The sequence below is a fragment of the Halichoerus grypus genome, chromosome 12 (assembly GCF_964656455.1).
Source record: "Halichoerus grypus chromosome 12, mHalGry1.hap1.1, whole genome shotgun sequence".
NCBI classification, from domain to species: Eukaryota; Metazoa; Chordata; class Mammalia; order Carnivora; family Phocidae; genus Halichoerus; species Halichoerus grypus.
Window position 1 is genome coordinate 54,021,549 of NC_135723.1, and position 23,063 is coordinate 54,044,611.

Below are 23,063 nucleotides of genomic sequence, written 5' to 3' on the forward strand. Positions count from 1 at the left end.
AAAAAAAATAGAACAAATTTGAGGACACTGGGGTCCACATTAGTTAAAAAACAAACAAAAACAAAATAAGAAAAAACCCAGCTCTGTTGTCTCAGAAGCTTTAAATGGAAGACAGGGTGTGAACACACCCAACTTCAAACATGCCAGGGGTAAGTAACATGAGCATGGCAAGCCATGGGGTTTGCATTTCCTGGTCACTGATTGAGAGACCACAAGACTAGAAGTGTTTTGAAACTGTTTTCTCACCAAAGAGCAGTAATGTCTGAGAGTGTCTAATAGTTGAGGTCTCATTTATCCTGCAGCTTTTCACCTGAATATTATTTAGGCCCATTACACGGTAGAAGCCATTAAACATCTGTGCACTTCCTGGCCACTTCAGTTGTGACAGTGAATTGTTAGATTATTGGAGATACTTTCTGTGTATAAATGTCCTCTGGGTAATGTACAGGGATGGAGGAGAATATGATAACCCAAGCAGTGATCATCAGCTCTTGCAAGTAAGTGAGAGTCTCAAAAATTCATGCATTTTAAACTCAGATTTCTAGCTGTGATTTTCTTTAGTACTAAAACTGCAAATACAGCACAGATGTTAAGGCCAAAAGCTTCAAAGATTAAATCACCCTTAAGGAGTTCCTTACCAGTATTGGTGTTGGTCTTGTCATGCAGGAAATTGAGGCAGGTTGGTGTTGTTCCTGGAAGCTGCTATTGGGAATGTTTCGAAGTCCAGTTAAACTGTATTTCAAGAAAAACTCATTATAGAGATGGCATCTATATGTTGCTGGTAAATGCTATATAGCTTTAAACCATCTTCTGGTTATCAGCACCTTTCATTTTTATTGAGGCACACAGTTTACATAACATAGAATTAACCATTTTAAAGTATACAATTCATTGTATATATGAACCACATCTTTATCCATTCATCTGTTGAAGGACGTCTCAGCTCCTTCCACAGTTTGGCTATTGTGGACATGGCTGCTTTGAACATTGGGGTGCAGGTGCCCCTTTGTTTCCCTACATCTGTGTCTCTGGGGTAAATCCCTACTAGTGCACTTGCTGGGTCATAGGGTAGCTCTATTTTTAACTTCTTGAGGAACCTCCATACTGTTTTCCAGAGTGGCTGCACCAGCTTGCATTCCCACCAACAGTGTAGGAGGGTTCCCCTTTCTCCACATCCCCGCCAACACTTGTTGTTTCCTGTCTTGTTAATTTTTGCCGTTCTAACTGGTGTGAGGTGGTATCTCATTGTGGTTTTGATTTGTATTTCCCTGATGGTTAGTGGTGTTGAACATTTTTTCATGTATCTGTTGGCCATTTGTATGCCTTCTTTGGAGAAGTGTCTGTTCATGCCTTTTGCCCATTTATTGATTAGGTTTGATTGCTCATCTAGGTATTTCAGTATTTGTCGACAGAAAAAAATCATTGTAGGCCATTCATTTATGAAGTAATGGAGATGATAATGCTAAAAAAGTATACAGTTCAGTGGCATTTTGTACACTCATGGTGTTGTGCAAACATCATCTCTATCTAGTTTCAAAATATTTCCATCACCCCAAAATAAAACCCCATGTCCATCAAGCAGTCACTCAGCATTCCCTCCTCCCTCCAGCCCCTAGCAACCACCAATGTGCTTTCTGTCTCTAGGGATTTCCCTGTCCTGGACATTTCATCTAGATGGAATCATACAATATATGGTCTTTTGTGACTAGCTTCTTTCATTTAGCATCACGTTTCCCAGGTTCATCCGTGTCCTATGTATGAGCACTTCATTCCTTTTTGTGTCTGAACAACATCCCATTATATGTATGTGCCGCATTGTGTCCAGTCATCCATCATTGGACATTGGGGTTGGTTCCACCTCTTGGCTCTTGGGAATAAGACTGCTATAAATGCTTATGTACAAGGATGTGAACATTTGTGTACAACTACCTGTTTTAAAATATTTTGAGTATATACCTAGGAGTGGAATTGCTGGGTCTTCATTGTATATTTAACTTTTTGAGGAACACCAAACTGTTTTCCACTCAGCAGTGTTTGTTTGTACCATGCGTAAGGAGGAACTTCTTCCCATTCCTGATACTGCCTCGGGTTCACTCTCTGCCACTCAGTCTACCCCAAAAGAGGTAGCGTGGCTCACCTGATTGTTCTCCTTGGGAGTCTGCCTTCAGAATGTGCGTCTTCCTCTCCTTTCCTCTGTGCAAGCACCTCTAGATGGAGAGCCCTGTCCTGGTCTGTGCTGACGGGACTCCATGGACAAGTATGGGTCTTCCAGTATTCTGTATTCCACTTAGGCTTTAGTCTCTTAAATTGGCCTCTGGCTGAACAAATGTTGATCTGTGTCTTTTAATTTGGTTTGTTTTATTTTTCAAATAGTCTGGTATCTACAGTAGAGTTCAGAACGTTATTGAGGGTTCCTTTGGAGATGCCACAATTTAGGGTATCAAAGTTAAGCCAGAAGAATTTGAACTCCATAGATATGTTCTAGATTTGGAGACTTAACATCTAAAAGCCACTTAATGTTAGCATTGTCAACTTGACAAAGTCATCTAGTATTTCAACTTCAATTTCCTTGTCAATAAAAATGGGGGAATCTTATTCACTTTCTTTATATAATAAATATGCCATAGAGTACACTTAAGTATCAAAGCAAGTGCACACTAACGTAAGACCCAACACAAGAGTAAAGTTGTATGTAACTTAAATTTCCCTTTCAAATATTTGAACACACCTTTCTTGTAGTAAATGATTTTTTATAGTATAAGAATATATCTGAATTTTAAAAACTTGACCATAAAATTCCCAGCAGGGTGATAGCTACAGGTATATGGTGCAGACAGGGAAGTTGGTAAGTGTCTAATCGCCAAGTAAAAGATAGGTAACTTTTTATGGTAAGCATTCACCACCTAACACCTGATGATGCGGCCAGAGTGCCTGGCCACTTCTCCATAAAGGCCTATTGATTGATTGATTGATTGATTTAAAAGATTTTATTTATTTATTTGACAGAGAGAGAGACAGTGAAATAGGGAACACAAGCAGGGGGAGAGGGAGAAGCAGGCTCCCTGCCGAGCAGAGAGCCCAATGTGGGGCTCGATCCCAGGACCCTGGGATCATGACCTGAGCCAAAGGCAGACGCTTAACAAATGAGCCACCCAGGCGCCCCTATTTATTTATTTTTAAAGATTTATTTATTTAGTGTGTGACTGACCCAGGGGGGTGGGGGGTGAGGGGCAGAGGGAGAGAATCTCAAGCAGACTCCATGCTGAGCACGGAACCCCACGTGGGGCTTGATCTCCCAACCCCGAGGTGGTTGACCTGAGCTGAAATCAAGAGTATGTTGCGCAACTGACTGAGCCACCCAGGTGCCCCCATCAAGGTCATTTTAAACTCTGGAATTTAAGAAGTGATGGTTATTTTGAAGAAAAACATTTTGAGAAAGCTCTGTAACTATATAAAGAAAGTTTTGTGAATTCACATGGCATCATCACTAGATAACCTGAATATATCTCCAGTAAAAAATGCTCTTGTCTTTTCAAATTATCTTAGGTGATGTGTCACCTTGCCAAGCTCTTTGACAGCATTGCAGATCTGCAGTTTGAAGAAGGTCAGGATGTGTCCATCCACAGAGCAATTGGAATGTACAGCAAAGAAAAGGAATACGTCCCATTCCAAGCCGAATGCGAATGCATAGGCCATGTAAGATTTAATGATGAGATGTTCTGTGCTGTAGGAGTATTTTTGGGATAATTTTTAAAGGTTGACTTGAATAAGAAAAAAATCAGCTGCTGTCAAATCAGGCCCTGGTTGGTTTGGAGATCAGAGCTTCCTGTTTAGCCATGTCCAGTCTGACCTCCATGTCACGCCGGAATCCACCGTGTTTCCTCCTTTGTGCTCATGTGGCTTCAGCACCCTGCAGAGTCTCAGAAATGCTAGCAGGTGAGCTTGTCAGGAAGGATTGTCGCAGGTTGAGTGAGTGGACCCCAGAAGGAGAAGCAGGTGCCAGCCCAGTGACAGAATCTCCTGCAAAGCTTACTGGTTTCACCACTGAGAGTTGGGGTGAAGCAGCACCTTGAAGAAAAGCATGTCTTAAAGAGGCTTGTGGTTCAGGATTGCGATGTGAATGTTCTAAATGGCTGCTCATAAATAAAGTTGATGGCATCTACCACGCTGATGTCATGTTCCCTAATAAATGTTCACAGACAGTTAAGTTAGCATATTCTCTCCTCACACAGCCAAATACCTCAAAAATATTCTTAATGATTAACGGCGAGAATGGCTCATTATGATTTATGAAAGAGCTCTTGGTGTTTCCACATGATGTGGAGGAATTGCATCTTTTTATGATGATGCTTGTGTAGCTCGAGTTAATCCACAGAGTCACTGAGACAGTAGCCTCCATTCCAGAGCTGTTTGGGTTGAGGCAGGGTTCCTTAAAATGTCCCTTGCAGAAATGTGATGGCAGGCTTTTTTTTTTTTTTTTTTTTTTTTTAAAACAGGGGTTTTCTTTCTTTCTCTCTGCTGCTTTTTAATATTGTACCAAGAAATCCTGCCAAATGAAGGGGAAGCAGATGGTGGAATACTTTGATTAAAATATATTTTTTGATCTCTTGGGCTCTTTAGGATATTATTACAGTGATTAGAAAAGTCACCATAAACTATCTTGACAAAAGTGTGTTGCTGTCTGCTCCCTCCCTGGCAGACTGCAAGCTGACTGGCATAGTGCCCAGAAGGAGGACAGTCCACTTGACGGATGTGGTTGTCGCTCACGGGAACCCTTGGTACTGAGCATTTTCACAGTGCTCTCATTTGTTCTGTGTAAGCAGTTTAGGCCAGAGACTGGAGCGTACACCACATTGATCCTCTAATTGCTTTTGTTTGATAAAAAGATGCTTTTCCTTTAGGTCTTTACTCCCCCACCCCCGCACCGTGATGATTAGTTCCTCCCAATGTAGACTATTTGTATTTTGTTTGATTAGTGTTGATTGAATACCTACTATGTACCAGATGCTGGGTTAAGCTTCTGGGGATCCAGAAATGAGTAAGTCATGGTCCCTGTCTTGGAGGAGCTCTTCGGCTCCTTGAAGAAATGGATAGTTGGCAATAATGGGAAGTGGTAATTGTTGTTATAGAGGGTCAGGCAGAAGCTGAAGAAACGCCATCTTATCAGAGCTTAGTTCTCAGATCACGCTGAGCTAAGTAGCCATTGTTGGCATAGTCATTTGAACAGGAGATGATCCATCACCTTATATGTGTATTTGGTCTTCCCAGATGGACTGGAAGGTTCTTACGAGGAGATGGCCAAATTGAGGACAGGGATCCCAGAATGTTTGGGAAATGCTCAAATGATGTCTGATTTCCTGAAGGAACTAGTTGCTGGGTGACATCAAGTGTTGTGCTTAGTGACTAAAGTAGTGATGGGATCAGAGATCTTGAACTCGGGCACATGAAACAAAACCCAGTTACAAAGTCAGAGGGGAAGGCTCTTGGGATGATGGGGCCCATTGCCAGGGCAGTGCCACCTTTTTCTTTCAGTAGGGAAGGCTGTCAGCTCATTAACTACACAGTACTCCTTCCCAGTTCTCCAGAGAAAGATTCTAGGAATGAATGTTTCTGCCATTTTCACAGACACGGGGGGAATAAAAGGTTTTTTGTGTTTTTTAAGATTTTATTTATTTATTTGAGAGAGAGCGAATAAGAACAAACATGAGTGGGGGTGAGGAAAAGAGGTGGGGGGTGAAAGAATCTCAAGCAGACCCCGTGCTGAGAGCAGAGCTGGATGAGGGGCTTGATCTCACCATCCCTGAGACCATGACCTGACCTGAAACCAAGAGTTGGATGCTCAACTGACTGAGCCACCCAGGTGCCCCCCAAAAAACAGTTTTAACATCTTCACGATCTCATATGGTCCTTGGAATTAATTTATTATCATCATTTTTTATTGCTGAGGTCGACTATTTGTGGATAGTGTACCATATCTTTTTCATTAGATGATATCATCCCATGGAAACAGATATGTGGATAAATATAACAAAGCATATTTGAATAGGTTAGAAAATGGGTTAAGATAAATTTGTGGGGGCAAAATATACTTGCATTTAAAAAAAAAAGATTAAGTTTCACAAGTCAGCAGTTGTCCTATCTCTTATACTCTCCTGCTGTCTAATTTTTGACAAGTGTGAAGATGAGAACCAATAGGGAATATAATTAAGACACTTTCTGGAAGCGCTTTGTCTTAAGACTAAGAACTAGGAAGATTTAGAGAAGAATTTTCAGCATATTTAAAAATTATTTTAAAAAACATTAAAAAAAAATCAATCTACCATTATCCCCAAAGCTCTAGAATATTACTCCACCATATTACTCTACCTAGTAGATGGCTGTGATGTTTGGTTTCTCACAACACTGTGCATTACCACAGGGGATCTCGGTCCAGAACCCCCTTGTCTTCAGATGTGAAAAATCAATAATTGAGAACCCTTCCTCTGTTGAGGCTGCAGAAAGTTATTAGCCATCCAGTAGGTGAAATAAGTTGAGCACTATCCTGGGAGAAGACAGGTTCAATGGAATTCATCCATTGTTCCCCTTATTCTTGGAGTTACATACCTCCTCTAGTTTTCTACCTGGATTTGAAATAAATCCAGGGCTCCTGGGTGGCTCAGTCGGTTAAGCATCTGATTTCGGCTCAGGTTGTGATTTCAGGGTGGTGAGATCCAGCCCCACATCCAGCTTAAGATTCCCTCCCTCTCCCCTCCCCCCACTCATGCTCTTCTGTGCTCTGTCTCAAAATAAATAAATAAATCTTGAATATAAACACACCTGAGGCCCCTCTCTCTGCATGGCTTTTAAGCCCAGGGGAGGGTGGAATTATCTCTCTTCCAGAGTTAAGCCTGTGCTAAATCATTTCAATTTGCGTCAAAAGGTGGAAACGTGGCTCCTGGGACTTGAAAAGACGATGCAGGGAACAGTGCGGCATTCCATCACAGAGGCCATAGCTGCCTATGAAGAAAAACCTAGGGAACTGTGGATCTTGGAGTTCCCGGCCCAGGTTGCACTCACAGGCTCACAGATCTGGTGGACGACAGATGTAGTGATAGCCTTCAGTAGACTGGAGGAAGGCTATGAAACGGCCCTAAAGGACTTCCATAAAAAACAGGTATTTTATAGACGCGTGATTTCAAGGCTTGAAGGGACTTGAAGAGGTTGGCGTTCATCCCTCCGTCATTTAGGGGAGTATTTTCTGTGTGCCAGGCACTATGCTAGGACTATTTCAGCAATCAGTGGTTTGACTTTTCTTTCTCTAGCTTTGTGTTATCTTTCTGGATTGCTACGTGGGTTAAAAAAAAAAAAAAATCACATCACTCATCCCCCAAGTCTCTAGTATATCACATGTACTTAGACACTGTGCCTATTTCTGTCATTCTGTGTAAGACTCTCCATCTAGGCTAATGGAGTATTTATTACAAAATATGTACACGATTTGCATGACTCAGAGAGATGGAGAGCTCTTCGGCAAAGACAGATGTTTTCATGTATTTTGGGTTTTGGTTAATTACAGATCACAGATGAGCAATTGTGGAAAATGATCTATTTCGAATTCTGTTTTATTCACCCCGCTTACCCTGTGACCTCTACGTGAGCCTCCCGACTTAAGGTGTGCTCCTAGTTGTGGAACAGTTCAGAGATTCGGCCTTTTTTATTGGCTTTTAGATTTGGAAAGTATTTAAATATTAGTGTGTTTACCTTTCTTATTTTCAGTGGATGAAGTGTGAATGCAGAGACATTAAGCGATTTTCCCAATGTTGTACAATTTGTAAGTAACACTGGCAGGACCAGCAGAATTCAGAATGCTTTCCACTGCTCTCTATTGCTTGTCCTCTTAGCAGTACTTTTAATTCAGTCCCTGAAAAATCAAATAGATGCAGAGGGTGAAGGATACTTGTATTGTTAACATATTCAGGAATTTTAGGTTTTAGAGTGTTTTGATTATTTCTTTTAATTTTGCTTGAATCTTGAGTAGAGATCACCTGACTTATTGATGTTATTAAAGAAGTCTTTGTATTGTTTCCTTTGGAGAAAAGTATATTCTTGATGTACATCTTTAGGAAAAGAGGGCATTGGTTTATATTGAGCTGGGTTTAGGTTTCAAGATTGGATTTTCAAAAGTGACTGGTTTCCTCCTAGGGCAATAGCTCTACAGTTCAAGTCAATGCCACTTGGATGAGGAAGCTAAGTAGGTAATTTTTTTTATGAACATTAATAGTTAATTAAATTGCAATTATATTACAGTTTTATAAAAATAAGTTTCTGGTTAGTTAATTTATTGATATCTGTGCATTTATTAAAAGTACTTTCATTATCTATTGAAGAAAGGATTTTTTAAAAAAAATTCTAACGTCCTTTCAAATTTCAGGTATTATCAGTCATTGCTCAAACTTAAACTTTTCAGCATACATATTCCTACTTTATTTTTCCCTTGCTTCATTTAATTATCTCTTTGCTTACAAGATACCATTTTGTGTGATAATTAAATATTTAATTGCTTAAAACGGTAAATTATGTGTTATGGATATTTCTTCTATCAACTTTATTTTCAATGTCATGATTTCTTTATTAACGTGTGTTATTAAAGATTTAGAAGAAGAAAGTACAGGTTGAGAAAGGAAAAAAGGAAAATAATTTTTAGAAAACACCCATAGCCTAGGCTTCTCTTCCCACAGGTGACCATTGATGACGTTTTGGCATATAGACGTCAAAAATTTTTCCTCTTTCTTTGTGAATGTGTAGACAACTATCTGTCTCTCTTTAAATATACGTCCATTTGTAGCTATTTACATAAATGTGTATTTGTGCTGATATGTGTCAATTATCTAAATATACATAGAAAAAATATTTTTTTACATGTAATACATTTTGTTACTTTGTATTTTCACTCAATGTATTGTCTACCTTTTTTCTTGGTGTAAATATGTATCAAATTGACAATAAAAATGGCCAAATAGTATCCCTTTATCTGGGTATTCCAGAATTTATTTCCTCCCTTCTCTAGGTCTACTCTGATAGTCTGAGAGCTCATCAAGCACTGGTGTAGGTTCTGTGGTTCCAGCAGTGAAGTTCTTGACTTCATGGTGCTTATGTTCTGGCTCACTGTTAATAGATCTTACCTCTTCCTCGCAAGGACGGTGGAAATCTTTATTCTGATATCCACTTCCTATTTTACATGCTGCTGTTTAATTTTTTAAAAAGATTTTATTAATTTACTTTTAGAGAGAAACCATCAGCAGGGGAAGGGGCAGAGGGAGAGAATCTCAAGCATACTCTGTGCTGAGCGCGGGGCTCGACGTGGGCTCGATCTCACCACCCTGAGATCACAACCTGAGCCGAACCAAGAGTCAGACACTTAAGCAACTGAGCCACCCAGGCATCCCTAATTTCATTTTTTTAAATCAGATTTACCAACATATTAAGCAGTGACTTTGCTCATTATTTTTTTACCCCATTTCTTATTTTAAAATCCAATTCCCTTCCTCCTGTAGTGTATGTTTTAGTGGTTTATGCAGTGATGGATAATAAGTAGGACATTTTCTGATCCCTTGTCTTTCTTTTGACTTCTTTCTTGATAGTTAAGGCCTAAAATTCTAAGTTGAGAATTATTTTCTTTCAGAACTTTAAAAAATATTCTGTTATCTTATGGCCTTCATTGTTGCTATAAACTTTCAGGTCAAATTATTTTTCCTTCATGTTAATTGTAGGAACATTCGGTCTTTGGTCTTTGGCTGCTTTTATGAATTTTTTTCTTTTGTGGTTGTGATGTTTTCTTCTATTGTATCTACTTGAAGATTTTTTTCTCTTGCTTTTACAATTTAGCTGCTAAGTACTCTGTGAACTTCTTGAATCTTCAGTTACATGTCTGTCTTAACTTTGGAAAATTCCCCTCCATTTTTTCCTTGATTGATGCCTTTCTTCCATTTGCTCTATTTTTTCATTTAGAATTTTATCTGCTATATGTTGAACCTTCTCATGCCCTCCGTCTTTTAACCTCTAGATCATATTTTCAAACTCTCCATTTTTTTGTGCTGTAACTTAAGTAATTTTTTGAATCGTTTATTTATTATTAAATAATCTCTACACCCAGTGTGGGGATCGAACACCACAACCCCAAGATCAAGAGTTGCATGCTCTACTGACTGAGCCAGTCAGGTGCCCCTTAGGTGGCTTGTTGAGTACCTCTTCCACATCACTAACTTGTTTTTCTTAGAGGGTAATGATTAAAAAAAGTATCGAGGTCCATATTATGTAGGTTCAAATGTCAACTCTGCCACTGGTTTATTAGCTGTGCTGCCTTGGGCAACTTACTTAACAACTTTGTGCCTCAGTGTTATAATCTGTAAAGCAGTAGTAATAATAACGCCTTTATCACAGTATTGTTAGGATTAAATTAGTTAATAGATTTAAAACACGATTTTAGAGTGCTTGACCCAGGGGCACCTGGGTGGCTCAATTGGTTAAGTGTCCGACTCTTGACTTTGTGTTAGTCATTGTTGCTCTTACGAAAATGACAATAACATTGGTGTCTAATGTGATGCATAATTAATTCCCCCCATAATTTATCATAAAATTTTAAAATAGACAAAAATTGAATTGTGTAATAATGTGCAAACCTAACACCAGGATTCTACAATTAACATTTTATTTTCCTTATCACATTATCTGTGCTTTATCTACAGCTCTATAGATCCCTCAGTCCACCTTATATTTACAACTCATTTCCAAGGAGATTGCAGATGCCAGTAATCTTTACCTGTAAATATTTCAGTATAAAAACTCATTTCATCAGTTTCGATTATTGTATCTCAGTTTCCCAAAGTTCTTTTTGGTTCTTTAAAAATGACTTACCTATGACTTACATATCTCTCTCTCTCTCTTTTATTTTTTTATGATGACTTATCTCTTCATTATGGTTTTTATTTTTTATCTCAATTCTTTGAAAGAGACATTTTTAATAGTCTCATTTAGACTGTTCTAACGCTTGTTCTTTTCAGGCTGGTTCTTCTGTTAAACTGAATTTATTTTTCATGCATTCATTTTTAAAGTTGATCTAGGTTGGTTTTCTCTGTAGGAATCCTCTGTGCCCTGGAGAGTGTGTGCATCCCCATAGTGTGTTTCTCTTCCTTGCTTCTTCTAGGTTTTGTGGATGCTGGGTTAATTTTGTGGTTGGTTACTCAGTTGAGGATTTCCAGATCACATGGCACGGGCTTGAGGTTTTGATATCTCTAAAGGGACTTTTTTCCTCTCCAGAGGCTTTCATCTTGCTTCTCTGAGCTGGTCGGTAGAATTTTTCTAGAGCTCGGGCGCCTGGGTGGCTCAGATGGTTAAATGTCTGCCTTCGGCTCAGGTCATGATCCCAGGGTCCTGGGATCGAGTCCCGCATCGGGCTCCCTGCTCAGCGGGGAGCCTGCTCCTCCCTCTGCCTCTCTCTCTCTCTCTGTCTCTCATGAATAAATAAATAAAATCAAATCTTAAAAAAAAAAAAAAAAAAATTTTTTCTAGAGCTCTTTATTAGACTATGTAAGACTCTGAGAATCTCAGCTACATGTCAGCATCTCAATTCCAACTCACGGCCTTGCTCAGGGAGTGTGAGAGGCAGGAGACAGAAATGTTGTGTTCCTGTGTGGCAGTTTAAATCTCAGTTTCCAAATGTCTGAATCTGTACCCAAATCCTACATTAGGCTGCCATGACATTTGCTACTGTTCAGGCTTTGAGGCGCATTCCTGGCATCAGGGACTATTACTCCCTCCCACCCACTCCTCCTCCTTCTGTCCCATCTCCTTCCACCTCTCTCATGTTCTGCTGTGGATTTTGCACATGGGTGTATTTTTGCTGTGTGTGTGTGTGTGTGTGTGTGTGTGTGTGTGTGTGTTAATGAAGGAGTTGCCCATTTGGCTTAATCCAGTACATTGCAGAGTGTCTTTTATTACTATACTTAAGACTGGTGATTAGGTTGGTTTTCTATTTTTTGACTATCATTAATAATACTGCAGTAAACAGCCTTGTATATGCATACATACATGTTGTTCATGTTTTTCTTTATTTTTTCAGGACAAACTTCCAGAAGTAAGATTGCTAGGTTAAAGATATACCTCTTTTAAGCCTTTGGAACATTGTGCAAATTTACCTTCCCACTATCAGTGTATGAGAGGTGTCCACTCTTTCCCCTGTCGGCAACACTGGGTTGATTCTTTTTATTCTAATAGCTAAAGTTCTTCATATCCCAGGTGCTTCAGCATATTCCACTAATTAACAGAATTTATAGGGTTTTTTTTTTCTCCCTTCAAATAAAGTTTTCCATTCTGTTCAAGAGTTATGTAATGCTTCCTTTTCATGTTGGATGAGAAGCAGACAAGAGGAAGGTTTATGAAGAAAGCATTTATCTGCTTAATTATGAAACACTTTTAGCACAAATTGAAATGTTTGACAGACCAGCCAACAGATGCCTTCAATACAGTGTTTCAATTTTGTAACTGATACTAATATGCATATTAGAGAAGCTAACATTTGAATACTGTTGAAGCCTTAGTGAGGTTCATGAGAAGTGGGTGCATCTAAATTGAAACCCCATTAGCATCCTCTCCTCAAAAATGGATGTAACCATCTGCTGGAGTTTGTTTTTAATTAAAATTACTCCCGCTAATACTGTGAGCAGTTTTTAAAATGAACATTAGTCCTTTAAAATCACTCCATTTTAAACTGAGATCAGAGTTGGCTATAATTGATGATCTACCTGCACAAATAATTTCTTTGCTTAGTCCTCACATCCAAATTGTAGTGAGATAAATTAAGTAATTATTTTAAATTCTGTTTTTCCTTTTATGTGATTTTATGTGAGGTAATGTTGGGATTAAAGGCAAAAATACTGCATTTTGGATGTATATCCCTGCCTTGCCAGAGTCTTAGAAAATATTACAGATCTAGTAAATTCACTTGCTCAGATTTGAGGGGTCCTTGGCAAAAGTATTTTGTTCTGGAGGCTTAGGATCTGGTAAGAAGGATTTTCTACTCTTCCTTTATTATTAAGCTGTGTGAAAATCATCAAAGAAGAGATGGAAGCATTTTGGACTTGAAAACCTAATTGCTGCTGTGCTGGGACATGACCCAGAGCGCTCTCAGTAAGACTCAAGATGAGCAATATAAGATCATTCATCACCCCCCACCACCACCACCACAAGGACTAAGAAATACATATAAGAAAGAGACTCTGGTTTTGCTTCTTAGGGCCAGTGTTTGGCCTCACTTTTAGCCATTGAGAGATTCTTTCAAGACCAGTTGGATACAATGTTGATGGTGTTCCTTATCCCAACTTTATTACATGAATAGGAAAGCCTATGAAGCCTGAAGCTATCCAATGTATACTGGACACACATTTTTATTTTTGCCTCTCTAGAAAAGTGTAATCTGATAACCTCGTGCTTCATAATGTAGCAGGAACCCATATGAGTGGAGCACATACTCTTTACCTCCCCTCTCATCTATTAAAAGAAAAATTTTCCGTAATTTACCAATTTAGTAGGCTTTTATTCAGTGATCCATGAATCAGGCATCATCCAGTCTAACAGAAAGGAGCACCAAAATGCTGATATAGCAAGGGATTTTTGTAGTCCAAGTGAGCAGGAACAAGGAAATTATACTGGGCATTTGCTGATTGGTTAAATCAGGTTTACTTTCCTCATACGGAGCAAAGGGAAGTGTTGGAGCTGGGTCAGGTCACTTGTATGCAGCAGGCAGATGCTGACTGACTGATCTAGGCCTGCCTTTCTGGGAAAGCTGAGCATAGAAACTTAAGTTTCAGTTTGCTGACACAGGGCATTTAGCATGAGTGACTTCATCTTGGGCTTCATCTGGTTACTTTAACACAGCCAAAATTTTACTGAATGATAAGCAATAAAAAAAAAATTATATTGTATCTGGATACGCTGAACCAGATACTTTGAGGAATGCCTAGAAGTTGACAGCAGATGCGATGGGTAATTAAGAGCAGAGAAAACCACAGGTGAAACAAGAAGAGACTGTTATAGCGATAAGCCTGTTTGATCCAGTGAAATTCCAGGGAAATGACAAACTCAGATTCAATAACTAAAGAAAGTGGGGTCCATGGTCAGTGTTAAGGAGTAAATGTAGAAGAGATGGACAGTTCTGTCTCCTGTATGTCCCAAGAGATTATCAGTGGGTGTGTTTGCTCCCAGGATAAAGCCCTGAGAAGTGCGTCATAAATATTGTGGGATATCTCTTGAGGACTTTTGCCATGACTCCATCTTGACCCTAGAGGTCTAGTTGGGCAGCTTTTTCTTTGAAATAAGGATGGGGTAGAAATATTTTCGTTTCTTCGGGCTGTAGAGTTTCTTTCACATCCACTCATTTCTGCTGTTGCAGTAGGGAAGAAGCCATAGGCAATTTTTAAATAAATCGGCATGGTGAGGTTCCAATAAAACTTTATCTATAAAAACCAGTAGTGAGCCAGATTTGTCTGGTGGCCTGTGGTTTGCAAATCCCTGTTCTAGAGAAAGCAGCAGAACAGATCCTGAAGTAATTCAAGATCTCCACGGTGACAGATGTAAGAGAAGGAGATTTATTACACACATATGCCATGTGAGTCCAGTCTAATCCATAAATCCAAGAACTGTGTCTTTAAATAGACCATAACAGCACTTTTTTTTTTTTTAAAGATTTTATTTATTGGTCAAAGAGCGCACAAGCAGGGGGTGCGGCAGGCCGAGGGAGAAGCAGGCTCTCCGTGGAGCAGGAAGCCTGATGCGGGACTCCATCCCAGGATACTGGGATCATGACCGGAGCCAAAGGCAGATGCTTGACTGACTGAGCCACCGAGGTGTCCCCATAACAACAAATTTTTGTAGTTAAAAGGAGAAAAAAAACATCGGGGGGCGGGGAAGGAGAAGGAAAAAATCACGGAAAGGAACCATAACTTCCTATGAGATTTTAAAAAGATCGTATAACACTATGTGTGACTTAATGTTTAGCATAAAAATTTAAACTAAAATTTAAAATAAATGGATGATTTTCCATGAACACTGTTTCTGAAATAGATTTAAAATGAGGTGGAAATTTGAGTAGACCAGTAACCACAGAAATAATTGAAATGGTAATCAAGGCAGTTGAATTTGCATACCTACCCCCTAAGTTGAGCCCTGCTCCAGTGGTTTTATCACACATTTAAAAAAAGATACATGCCATGGTATATCACCTGTTCTAGAGTGTAGAAAAAGATGGAATTTTTTTTTTTACTCATTTTATAAAGTTCTAATAAACTTGATAGAAAATGCAGGCATTGATAAAGTACAAAAGAAAATTCTGTTGGCCAATCTCATGAATTTTTCACTTAACACTGTTGGGAGACCATCTTCTGTGGGTCTCAAGTTTTGTACATTTTTTGAGCAGAGGAACTTAATGCCTTTGTTCTAGGCTATCTTCCAAGGATGTTTATTATACCAACATTCTTGCAAGATAGTCTCTATAGCGATTCTCTCCAGAGCAAAGGGTAGATTGGCTTACTGTCCAGTATAATAAAGAAAAAATCTCCTTCCAGGGCTAAGTTCAGACATGGTTTTCCTTTAGAAAAGATTTGGGTTCCCTAAACTCAAGTTTCCTGTCCTATAACACAGCTCATTGCATATACAAGGATTATGTGGCTCTTTTGGGGTTATCCTTTAAAAGTTGGGGATCGGGGACAGGTGCAAATGTTGATACTTAGATACTACTCAATGCTATTGGTGTGACTAATCACCTGTCCTTTATCCATGACCCAGAGGCTCTGTGTCTTGTGCCTTAATCTGAGCCAGGCTGACTTGAGCATACAAGTAGGGTAAAATCTCAGACTGTTCTCATTTCTTAACAAGCGTGTTGTTGCATGTGTTAGAAGTTCATTCTTTTTTGTTGCTTAGTATTCCATTGTATAACTATACCACACTTTGTGTATCCATTCTGTTGACTGACACTGGGGTTTCCAATTTGAGGCTACTGTTTCTAAAGCTGCTTGGAATATTCTTGTCCAAGTCTTTTGATAGACAAAGATTTTCCTTTCTCCTGGGTAAAATATCTAAAATTGAAATTGCTGAATCATAGGGAAGGTATATGTTTACCCATTTAAAAAACTGCCAGACAGATCTCCATTGTTACATTCCCATTAACAAGGTGACACAATTCTAGTTGCTTTGTACATTGGCCAATATTGAGTGTCATCAGTCTTTGCAATCGCAGACATTCTAATGGGTGTGAAATAGTATCTCATTGTGGTCTTACTTGGCTATCTCTAATGTCTAGAGATGTTGAGTAACTTTTAACATGTTTATTGGTATTCATATATCTTTTATTGTGAAGTGTCTGTTCAAATAACTCGGCCAGTTTTTTTGTTTGTTTTTAATCGGGATGTTTGTCTTTTTATTGTTGGTTAGAGGATTTCTTTATTTGGTTACAGTTCCTTTGAAGGAAATGAACAGACTGCTCATTTTATTAATGGTATATTTGTGAGTGGAATGTTTTCATTTTGATGTATAGTGTATCAAATTTTTCTTCTATGATTGATAAGTGTTGTGTTATGCATAAGAAGTTCTTACTTATCTCAATGTCATGAAAAGATTTTCCTGTTTCCTTGTAGGTGCTTTATGGTTCTGGGTTTTTCATTTAGATTTGTGATCCATATGTAATTTTTTTTTCTTTTCTGTTTTATTAACTTGGCACCTTGATCAAAGTCCTATATAGGGGTCTATTTCCAGACTCTCCTGTTGTATTCATCTGTTTTTGTGTTTTTATGCCAAATCCAACTATTAATTATTATAGTAAGCCTTGAAATCATGATATATATATATATATATATAGCCTCCAACTTAGTTCTATTTTTAAATTTTTTTTCCAAAATTGTTTGGGCCATGGGCCAGTCTAGGTTCTGTTCATTTCTACATAATTATCGTATTGTTCATTTTTAGAAGCCTAATCTTTTGGCCTAATTAATTTTAACTAGGATGACATCAAATATAAATAGGAATGTTGGGAGGGTGGATATCTTAACCATGATGCATCTTATCTAAGAAGATGGTATATGTCTTGACATAGGTTGTCTTTAATTTCCTCTCAAAATATTTTCTGTGGTTTTCAATGTCAGGGTCCTGCACATTTCTTGCTAGACCTAATTTTAAATAGCTGATATGTTTTGATGCTTAAGAATCTGTTTCCCAATGTTTGTGGCTGGCATATAAAATAGGTGGATTTTTTAATATTCACCTTGTGTCTTAGGACTTTGCCAAATTTGCTTAATAGTTTTAGTAAGTTTTTTATAGTTTCATAGGGCTTGCTGTGTCCATGAACATATCATCTGTCAATAACAACAGTTTTACTTTTGGTCTCCCATTCTTTTTTGCCCTTTATTCCCTTTTCTTGAGTTATTGACTCGGCTAGGACCTCCGGTGCCATGTTGAATGGAAGTAGTTAGAGCAGACATCCCGGCTTATTTCCAGTCTCAGGGAAGCATAATTTAAATTTTCACCATTAAGTATGATAGTTGCTACAGGGTTTTGGAGATGCCCTTTCTGAATTTGAGGGAGAGCCCTTCCATTGCTCTATACTGAGAATTTTTATCATGAAGAGACATAGAACTTTTTCAAATCTGTTGAGATTATTCATATGTCTGCCTCTTTTATTGTTACTGTGGTGAATTTTTGAATGTGAAGCCAACTTTGCATTCCTGAAATAAACTCCACTTGGCTAATGATGTATTATCATTTATATATGTATGTATGTATTTTTGCTGGGTTTCATTTGCAAATACTCTGTCCAGGAATTCTCTATATATGTTCATAAGGGATGTTTATATGTAGTTTCCTTATACCTCTGCCAGTTTGGGCATCAGCATTATGCTCTTTAAAAGGAATTGGAAAATACTGTATTCTCATGTATTTTGTGAAAGAGTTTACAATAGAAATCACTGGAGATACCATCTGGGCCTGGAGTTTTCTTTGTGGATAATTTTTTAATTATAAATCAATTTCTTTTATATATATATATGTAAATACACACACACACACACACACACACACTGCTCTCCAGCTTTTTTTCTTCGTTTTTTTCTTGCATCACTTTTGAAAATTAGTGTTTTTCAAGGTATTTATCCATTTTATGGAAGTCAGGGCCTGGCACATTACAGCCTCCTGGCCACATCTGGTCCAGCGCCTGTGTCTTTGGATGCTTTAACACCGCCATGACTACATGGAGTCATTTCGATAGAGACCTCATCTGGACCTTTACAGGACATTTACTTTCAGCCTTGATCTAAGTTTTCAAATGTATTGATGTGAATTGGTCTTCATTTCTTAATATTATCCTTAGCACATCTGGAGGATCTCCTATCATGTCCCACTTGCATTCCTGGTGTTAGTGATTTATATTCTCTCTCTCTCTCTGAAATCAGGCTTTCTCTGTGTTTATCATTTTTATTTACATTTTCAAAGAACTAATCTTTGACTTTGTTGATTTCTGTCTCTTGTTTTATATTTCACTGATTTCTGCTTTCTCTTGATGACTTCCGTCTACTTACTTTAATTTGCTCCTCTTTTTCAAGTTTCTTAAGGTGGTGGCTTACTGATTATACATCTTTTTTCTTTCTTAATACAAGCATTTGAAGGAAACTTTACAACTTGATGAAGAATATCCACTAGAAACCTGCAGAGAAAATCATGTTTAATGGTGAAACTTTGGAATCCTTTCCATTAGTGTCAAGAATGAGGTAATTCCATGCACTGTCACTGACGTTCATTACTCAATATTGTACTGGGTTTAGCAATATGATTAATGGAGAAGTAGGAAATGAACAGTGAAAAGGAAGGCCACAACAGGGGCTCCACAGCACATGCCCTGATGGTGTCAAGAGAGTATGGGACCTGGTTTCTTCGGCACTTTGCTTTGTTCCAGCTGAAAAGAAAATCCATTGCTTCTGATTCTGCTAAAGCGGAAACATGGGCGATTTTCAGGATTCGAGATCCTTGTTGCTGTTGTTATAAAACGAAAAGAACATTACTTCTGTGTTATGTCCAGTTGGAAAGGGATCGAAGATTCTGGTAGCTGACCCCTCAAGTTATAGTAGTTACACAGCAAAGTTCGCTGACGACCGTAAGCTCAGATCTTACCACTGCAACAGAGGGGCGCTTCCAGCTTCTCAGCCACCGTGGCTCAGGCGTGCCTCAGTTGGGAAGTGCCTTGCCAGATGCTGGGGAGATTGCACACTTCTGCTGCAAGGAAGATATTCTTCTTGTGTTGTGTTATTTAAGCCTCGAGTATTTAGTGGCATAGTTCTTTAGGTTCACATATGTGGTCTCTTCATACTGCACCACCACAAGAGCTGGGTGGGTCAGGACAGAATTGAGAATCAGCCACCATCGTGGATCAAGAACCAGCCCTTTTCTCAGACCTTGAGTCTGTGCCTGATACCTTCCTTCTTGGTGAGTTCACCATCATCCCACCAAGCAGGTGGCCCTCTTTGTGAACACCTTAGTATCTTAGACGTCTCTAACATACAAACGTCAGTGGTGGTCATGATTCATGTGGCTTTTTGGGGAAGTGTTTCCATTTGTATCCAAACAAGAGAATTAATAGGTGGTGGATACCTAGTTATTTCCCTTTATTGCCAGAATCATTATAGGTCAGCTCTTGGCTGGCCAACAAGACCTGGTAGTGAATAATAGGTTGTCCACATGGGAAAGTTTTGTGTTTATAAAATGTGCAATAAAATCCTAGAATCAGGTCCTAAATCCTGGTTCCACTGTTTAGAACTGTGTGATCTTGAGCAAATTCTCTTACATAAAATTGGAATCATGGTGGTACCTTCCTCATAGTGTTATTGTGATGATTAAATTAGAATTATATACATATATGCTTTATGTATACACATACATATGCACACACACAGTGCTTATTAGATAGTAAGAGCTCATTAAATATCAGCTCTTGTTATCTGTTGATGCCATCAGAGAGGAAGTAGATCAACCATGATGAGCTGGTGTTCAGCTCTCTGCACCACTGTCTTGTTGGAACGGAAGTGGAGCCTCTGTTGGGAGCCATTTCTCCACCTGTGCTCGGGTCTCTTCTGAAATGGACTCTCGGGATTCCCTGGCTGCCTTTTCTACTGTGTCTTCCTATTCTCATTCTGGCTCCTTGCTGTCAGCATTTAAACATTCCCAAGTCTCCCATTGCCTATAAACAAAATAGCCAGCGAAAATTCTTCCTAGATGTCACCTCTCCCATTTCCTGCTCTTACCCTGTAACTTTTATTTATAACCAAGCTGTTTGACCTAAATATTGATACTTGCCTGTTTTATCTTCTCATTCTCATTCCTCTCGATGACCCAGTTCTACCACTTGACTGAGTCCCTTTCTGTGTTGTTGCTGTTGTTAGAAATACTTCCTGGCCTTATTTCATGTCTGTTTGAAATCTACTTCATCATCAACGTCTTGGGCTCTTCAGTTTTCTTTCCTTGCTCCTCTTCCTCCTCCTCCTTCGTGTCTGTCCCTTGTGTCTCTGACTTAGGTGCCTCTGTCTTCTCACCACACCACACCTCCCTGCTCATTGCATCTGCTTTTACGGCTGCTTCATTTCTTTTGTAAGATGCTCATGACTGTGACCTTCAGCTCAATCCTCTCTCCTGAAGCATGACCAAAAGTATGTTGGGCTTTTCCACTGGATGTCTGACAGGCATCTCCAACCTAGAACATGGAAAATAATATTCACTCTTCTTTTCAAACCTGCTTCCCCAGTGTTCCCAAGTTCAGAAAAAAATACCCGTCGTCCTTCATTAGTTGCTCACCTAGAAGCCCATTTGACTTTTCTTTTACCTGCTGTCCAATCAGCCACCACATCTCTTCAGTTATCCTAAATATATCTGTTCTCATGGTTTCCTCCACCACTTTGTTAATATCCTGGTCCCAGACACACTTTTTTCTCACTTGGATGACAATAGCATTCTGCTCTCAGATCTTTCTTCTCTAGTCTGGTTTCCCTCCAATTCATCATCCTACAAGCAGAGAAATCTTGTAAAAACACAAATCTAACTACTATCACACTTCTTAAAACTCTTCAGCAACATCTCATTGCCCTTGAAGGTCAGACTCCTTAATAAGCCGGCCAAGCCCTGCACGTCCTCAAGCGTGTGGTTGACCTGGCCCCGCCCCTCTCCTGTGTGAGACTTGTGTCAGTTCCCTGACGAGGTCACCCTGCTGTCTCCTGGGTGTTCACACGGGCTGCCTCTGGTGGCTTCCACCCTGCTTTTCGGGGGGGCCAGCCTCTTCGTTTTTTTACATCCTAGTTTATACTCATCCTTTAAGCCTTAGCATAAATACCCTTTCCTCCAAAATGTCTTTCCAAGCCCTCGATGTGTACTATCATAGCACTTTCTTTTTACGCTAGCAAAAGGATTCTAATTATGTATCTGAGTTCTGCTTTGACTTGTAACCTCTGGAAACCGTCATCACATTTGTGTTACCGTGTGACTGAGAGAAAAAATGTTTATGTGGTGTGGATTGTTGCTGCCCTTCCTTCCTTCCTTCCTTCCTTCCTTCCTTCCTTCCTTCCTATGATGAGCGTAGTGAGATCATGCCTTATGCTGGCCACTGTACTGGGGATGGGATTGCAGGACTGAAAAAGACAGGTAAGGGCCTTGTTCCTTTAGAGCTTAGAGTCAGGTGGAGGAGACAAATAGTAAACAGGGAAATAAGTAAGTGAATGATAGGATACTAGTAAGTACCATGAGGAAAATAAAATAGGAGCCTGTAGAATAATGGGGTGGGGTCATACTAAATGGGATGGCCAGGGAAGGCCGATCTGAGGAGGTGATTTTGAACTAAGAGATGAATGATGAGGGGAAGCCAGCTGTATAAAGATAAGAGGGGAAACACCTCCAGGAAGATGAAACCGTTTCTCTGGCCTTGACACAGCCATGATGGAAGAACATCAAGGCCGGTACAGGTGGAGTGATGTGAGGTAGGAAAGGAGGGGTGGGAGGTCATGGAGGGCTTTGTGCTCGTGAAGGGGAGTTTGGATTGTATGTGAGGGCAGGCTTCTTTCCGGCTCCGGATATATGCTGTGCTTAGGCTCCAGCCAAAGGCAAGGCATACAAGAAAAAAGAGCCACTTGTGTTTCATGGTGGGGCTAGGCTGTTGACTTGAGGCAGACATCCATGATCCTCCCAGAACATCACCTAACACCGCTTTCATCAAGGGAAGAGTAAGTGCTGATTACATGAGACGGTATGTATTTTTTAGAGCTGCCCAGGTATGTTTTATATGTCACAGGCCATAAACAGGTATGCATTTATAGTATGCCCAGATGGTGAGTGCCTGAGGCTGCTGCCCCAGTGATAGACATTTTATCACTTTATTTTTGTGGGCACAGAATTGTATTGCTTACAAGAGAGCATTGCCAGGAACGTGGAATCCTGAGAGACAACATCAGATCCCCAACATAGGAAGCTGAGCAGATAATGTTGACGAGTTATATTTTTAATCCTCTTTCACTTGACTGAACTTTGGTGACAAATGGATCAATAAAGGAGAAATCACAGGGTGTAGGAGCCTCAGACAAGACAATGCACGTGAAAGCACTTGGAATTATAAATGTTCATACAAGGCATAAGATCTTATTACTGTCGCTATAGCCCATTGTTGTTAACCGAATACTGGAACTGGTGTAAGATTTGAGACCATAAAGCCTGGATATCTTGACCCAGATGAGAAAATAGCCAATGCCAAAATACCTCTTTTCTTTTCTTTCTTTTTTTTTTTTTTTTTAACAGATTTGGAGAGCTAAGGGAGATAGAGAGAGAGAGAAAGCATGAGCAGGGAGAGAGGCAGAGGGAGAGGCAGAAGCAGGCTCCCCGCTGAGCCAGGAGCCCGATGTGGGGCTCGATCCCAGGACCCTGGGATCATGACCTGAGCCGAAGGCAGACGCTTAACGATCTGAGCCACCCAGGCGCCCCCAAAATACCTCTTTTCTAACCAACATGCGTATGAACTT

General features: G+C 39.5%; 1 protein-coding gene across 1 annotated transcript in view; it reads left to right on the top strand.

Moving 5' to 3' along the window:
* DNAH11 (dynein axonemal heavy chain 11) overlaps window positions 1-23,063 on the top strand; it is a 321,947-nt gene that overhangs the window by 98,053 nt on the left and 200,831 nt on the right. The window contains exons 29-30 of the mRNA XM_078059358.1: window positions 3,547-3,696; window positions 6,920-7,153. Coding sequence (XP_077915484.1) covers window positions 3,547-3,696; window positions 6,920-7,153 — 384 coding nt within the window. The remainder of the gene's footprint in view (window positions 1-3,546; window positions 3,697-6,919; window positions 7,154-23,063) is intronic.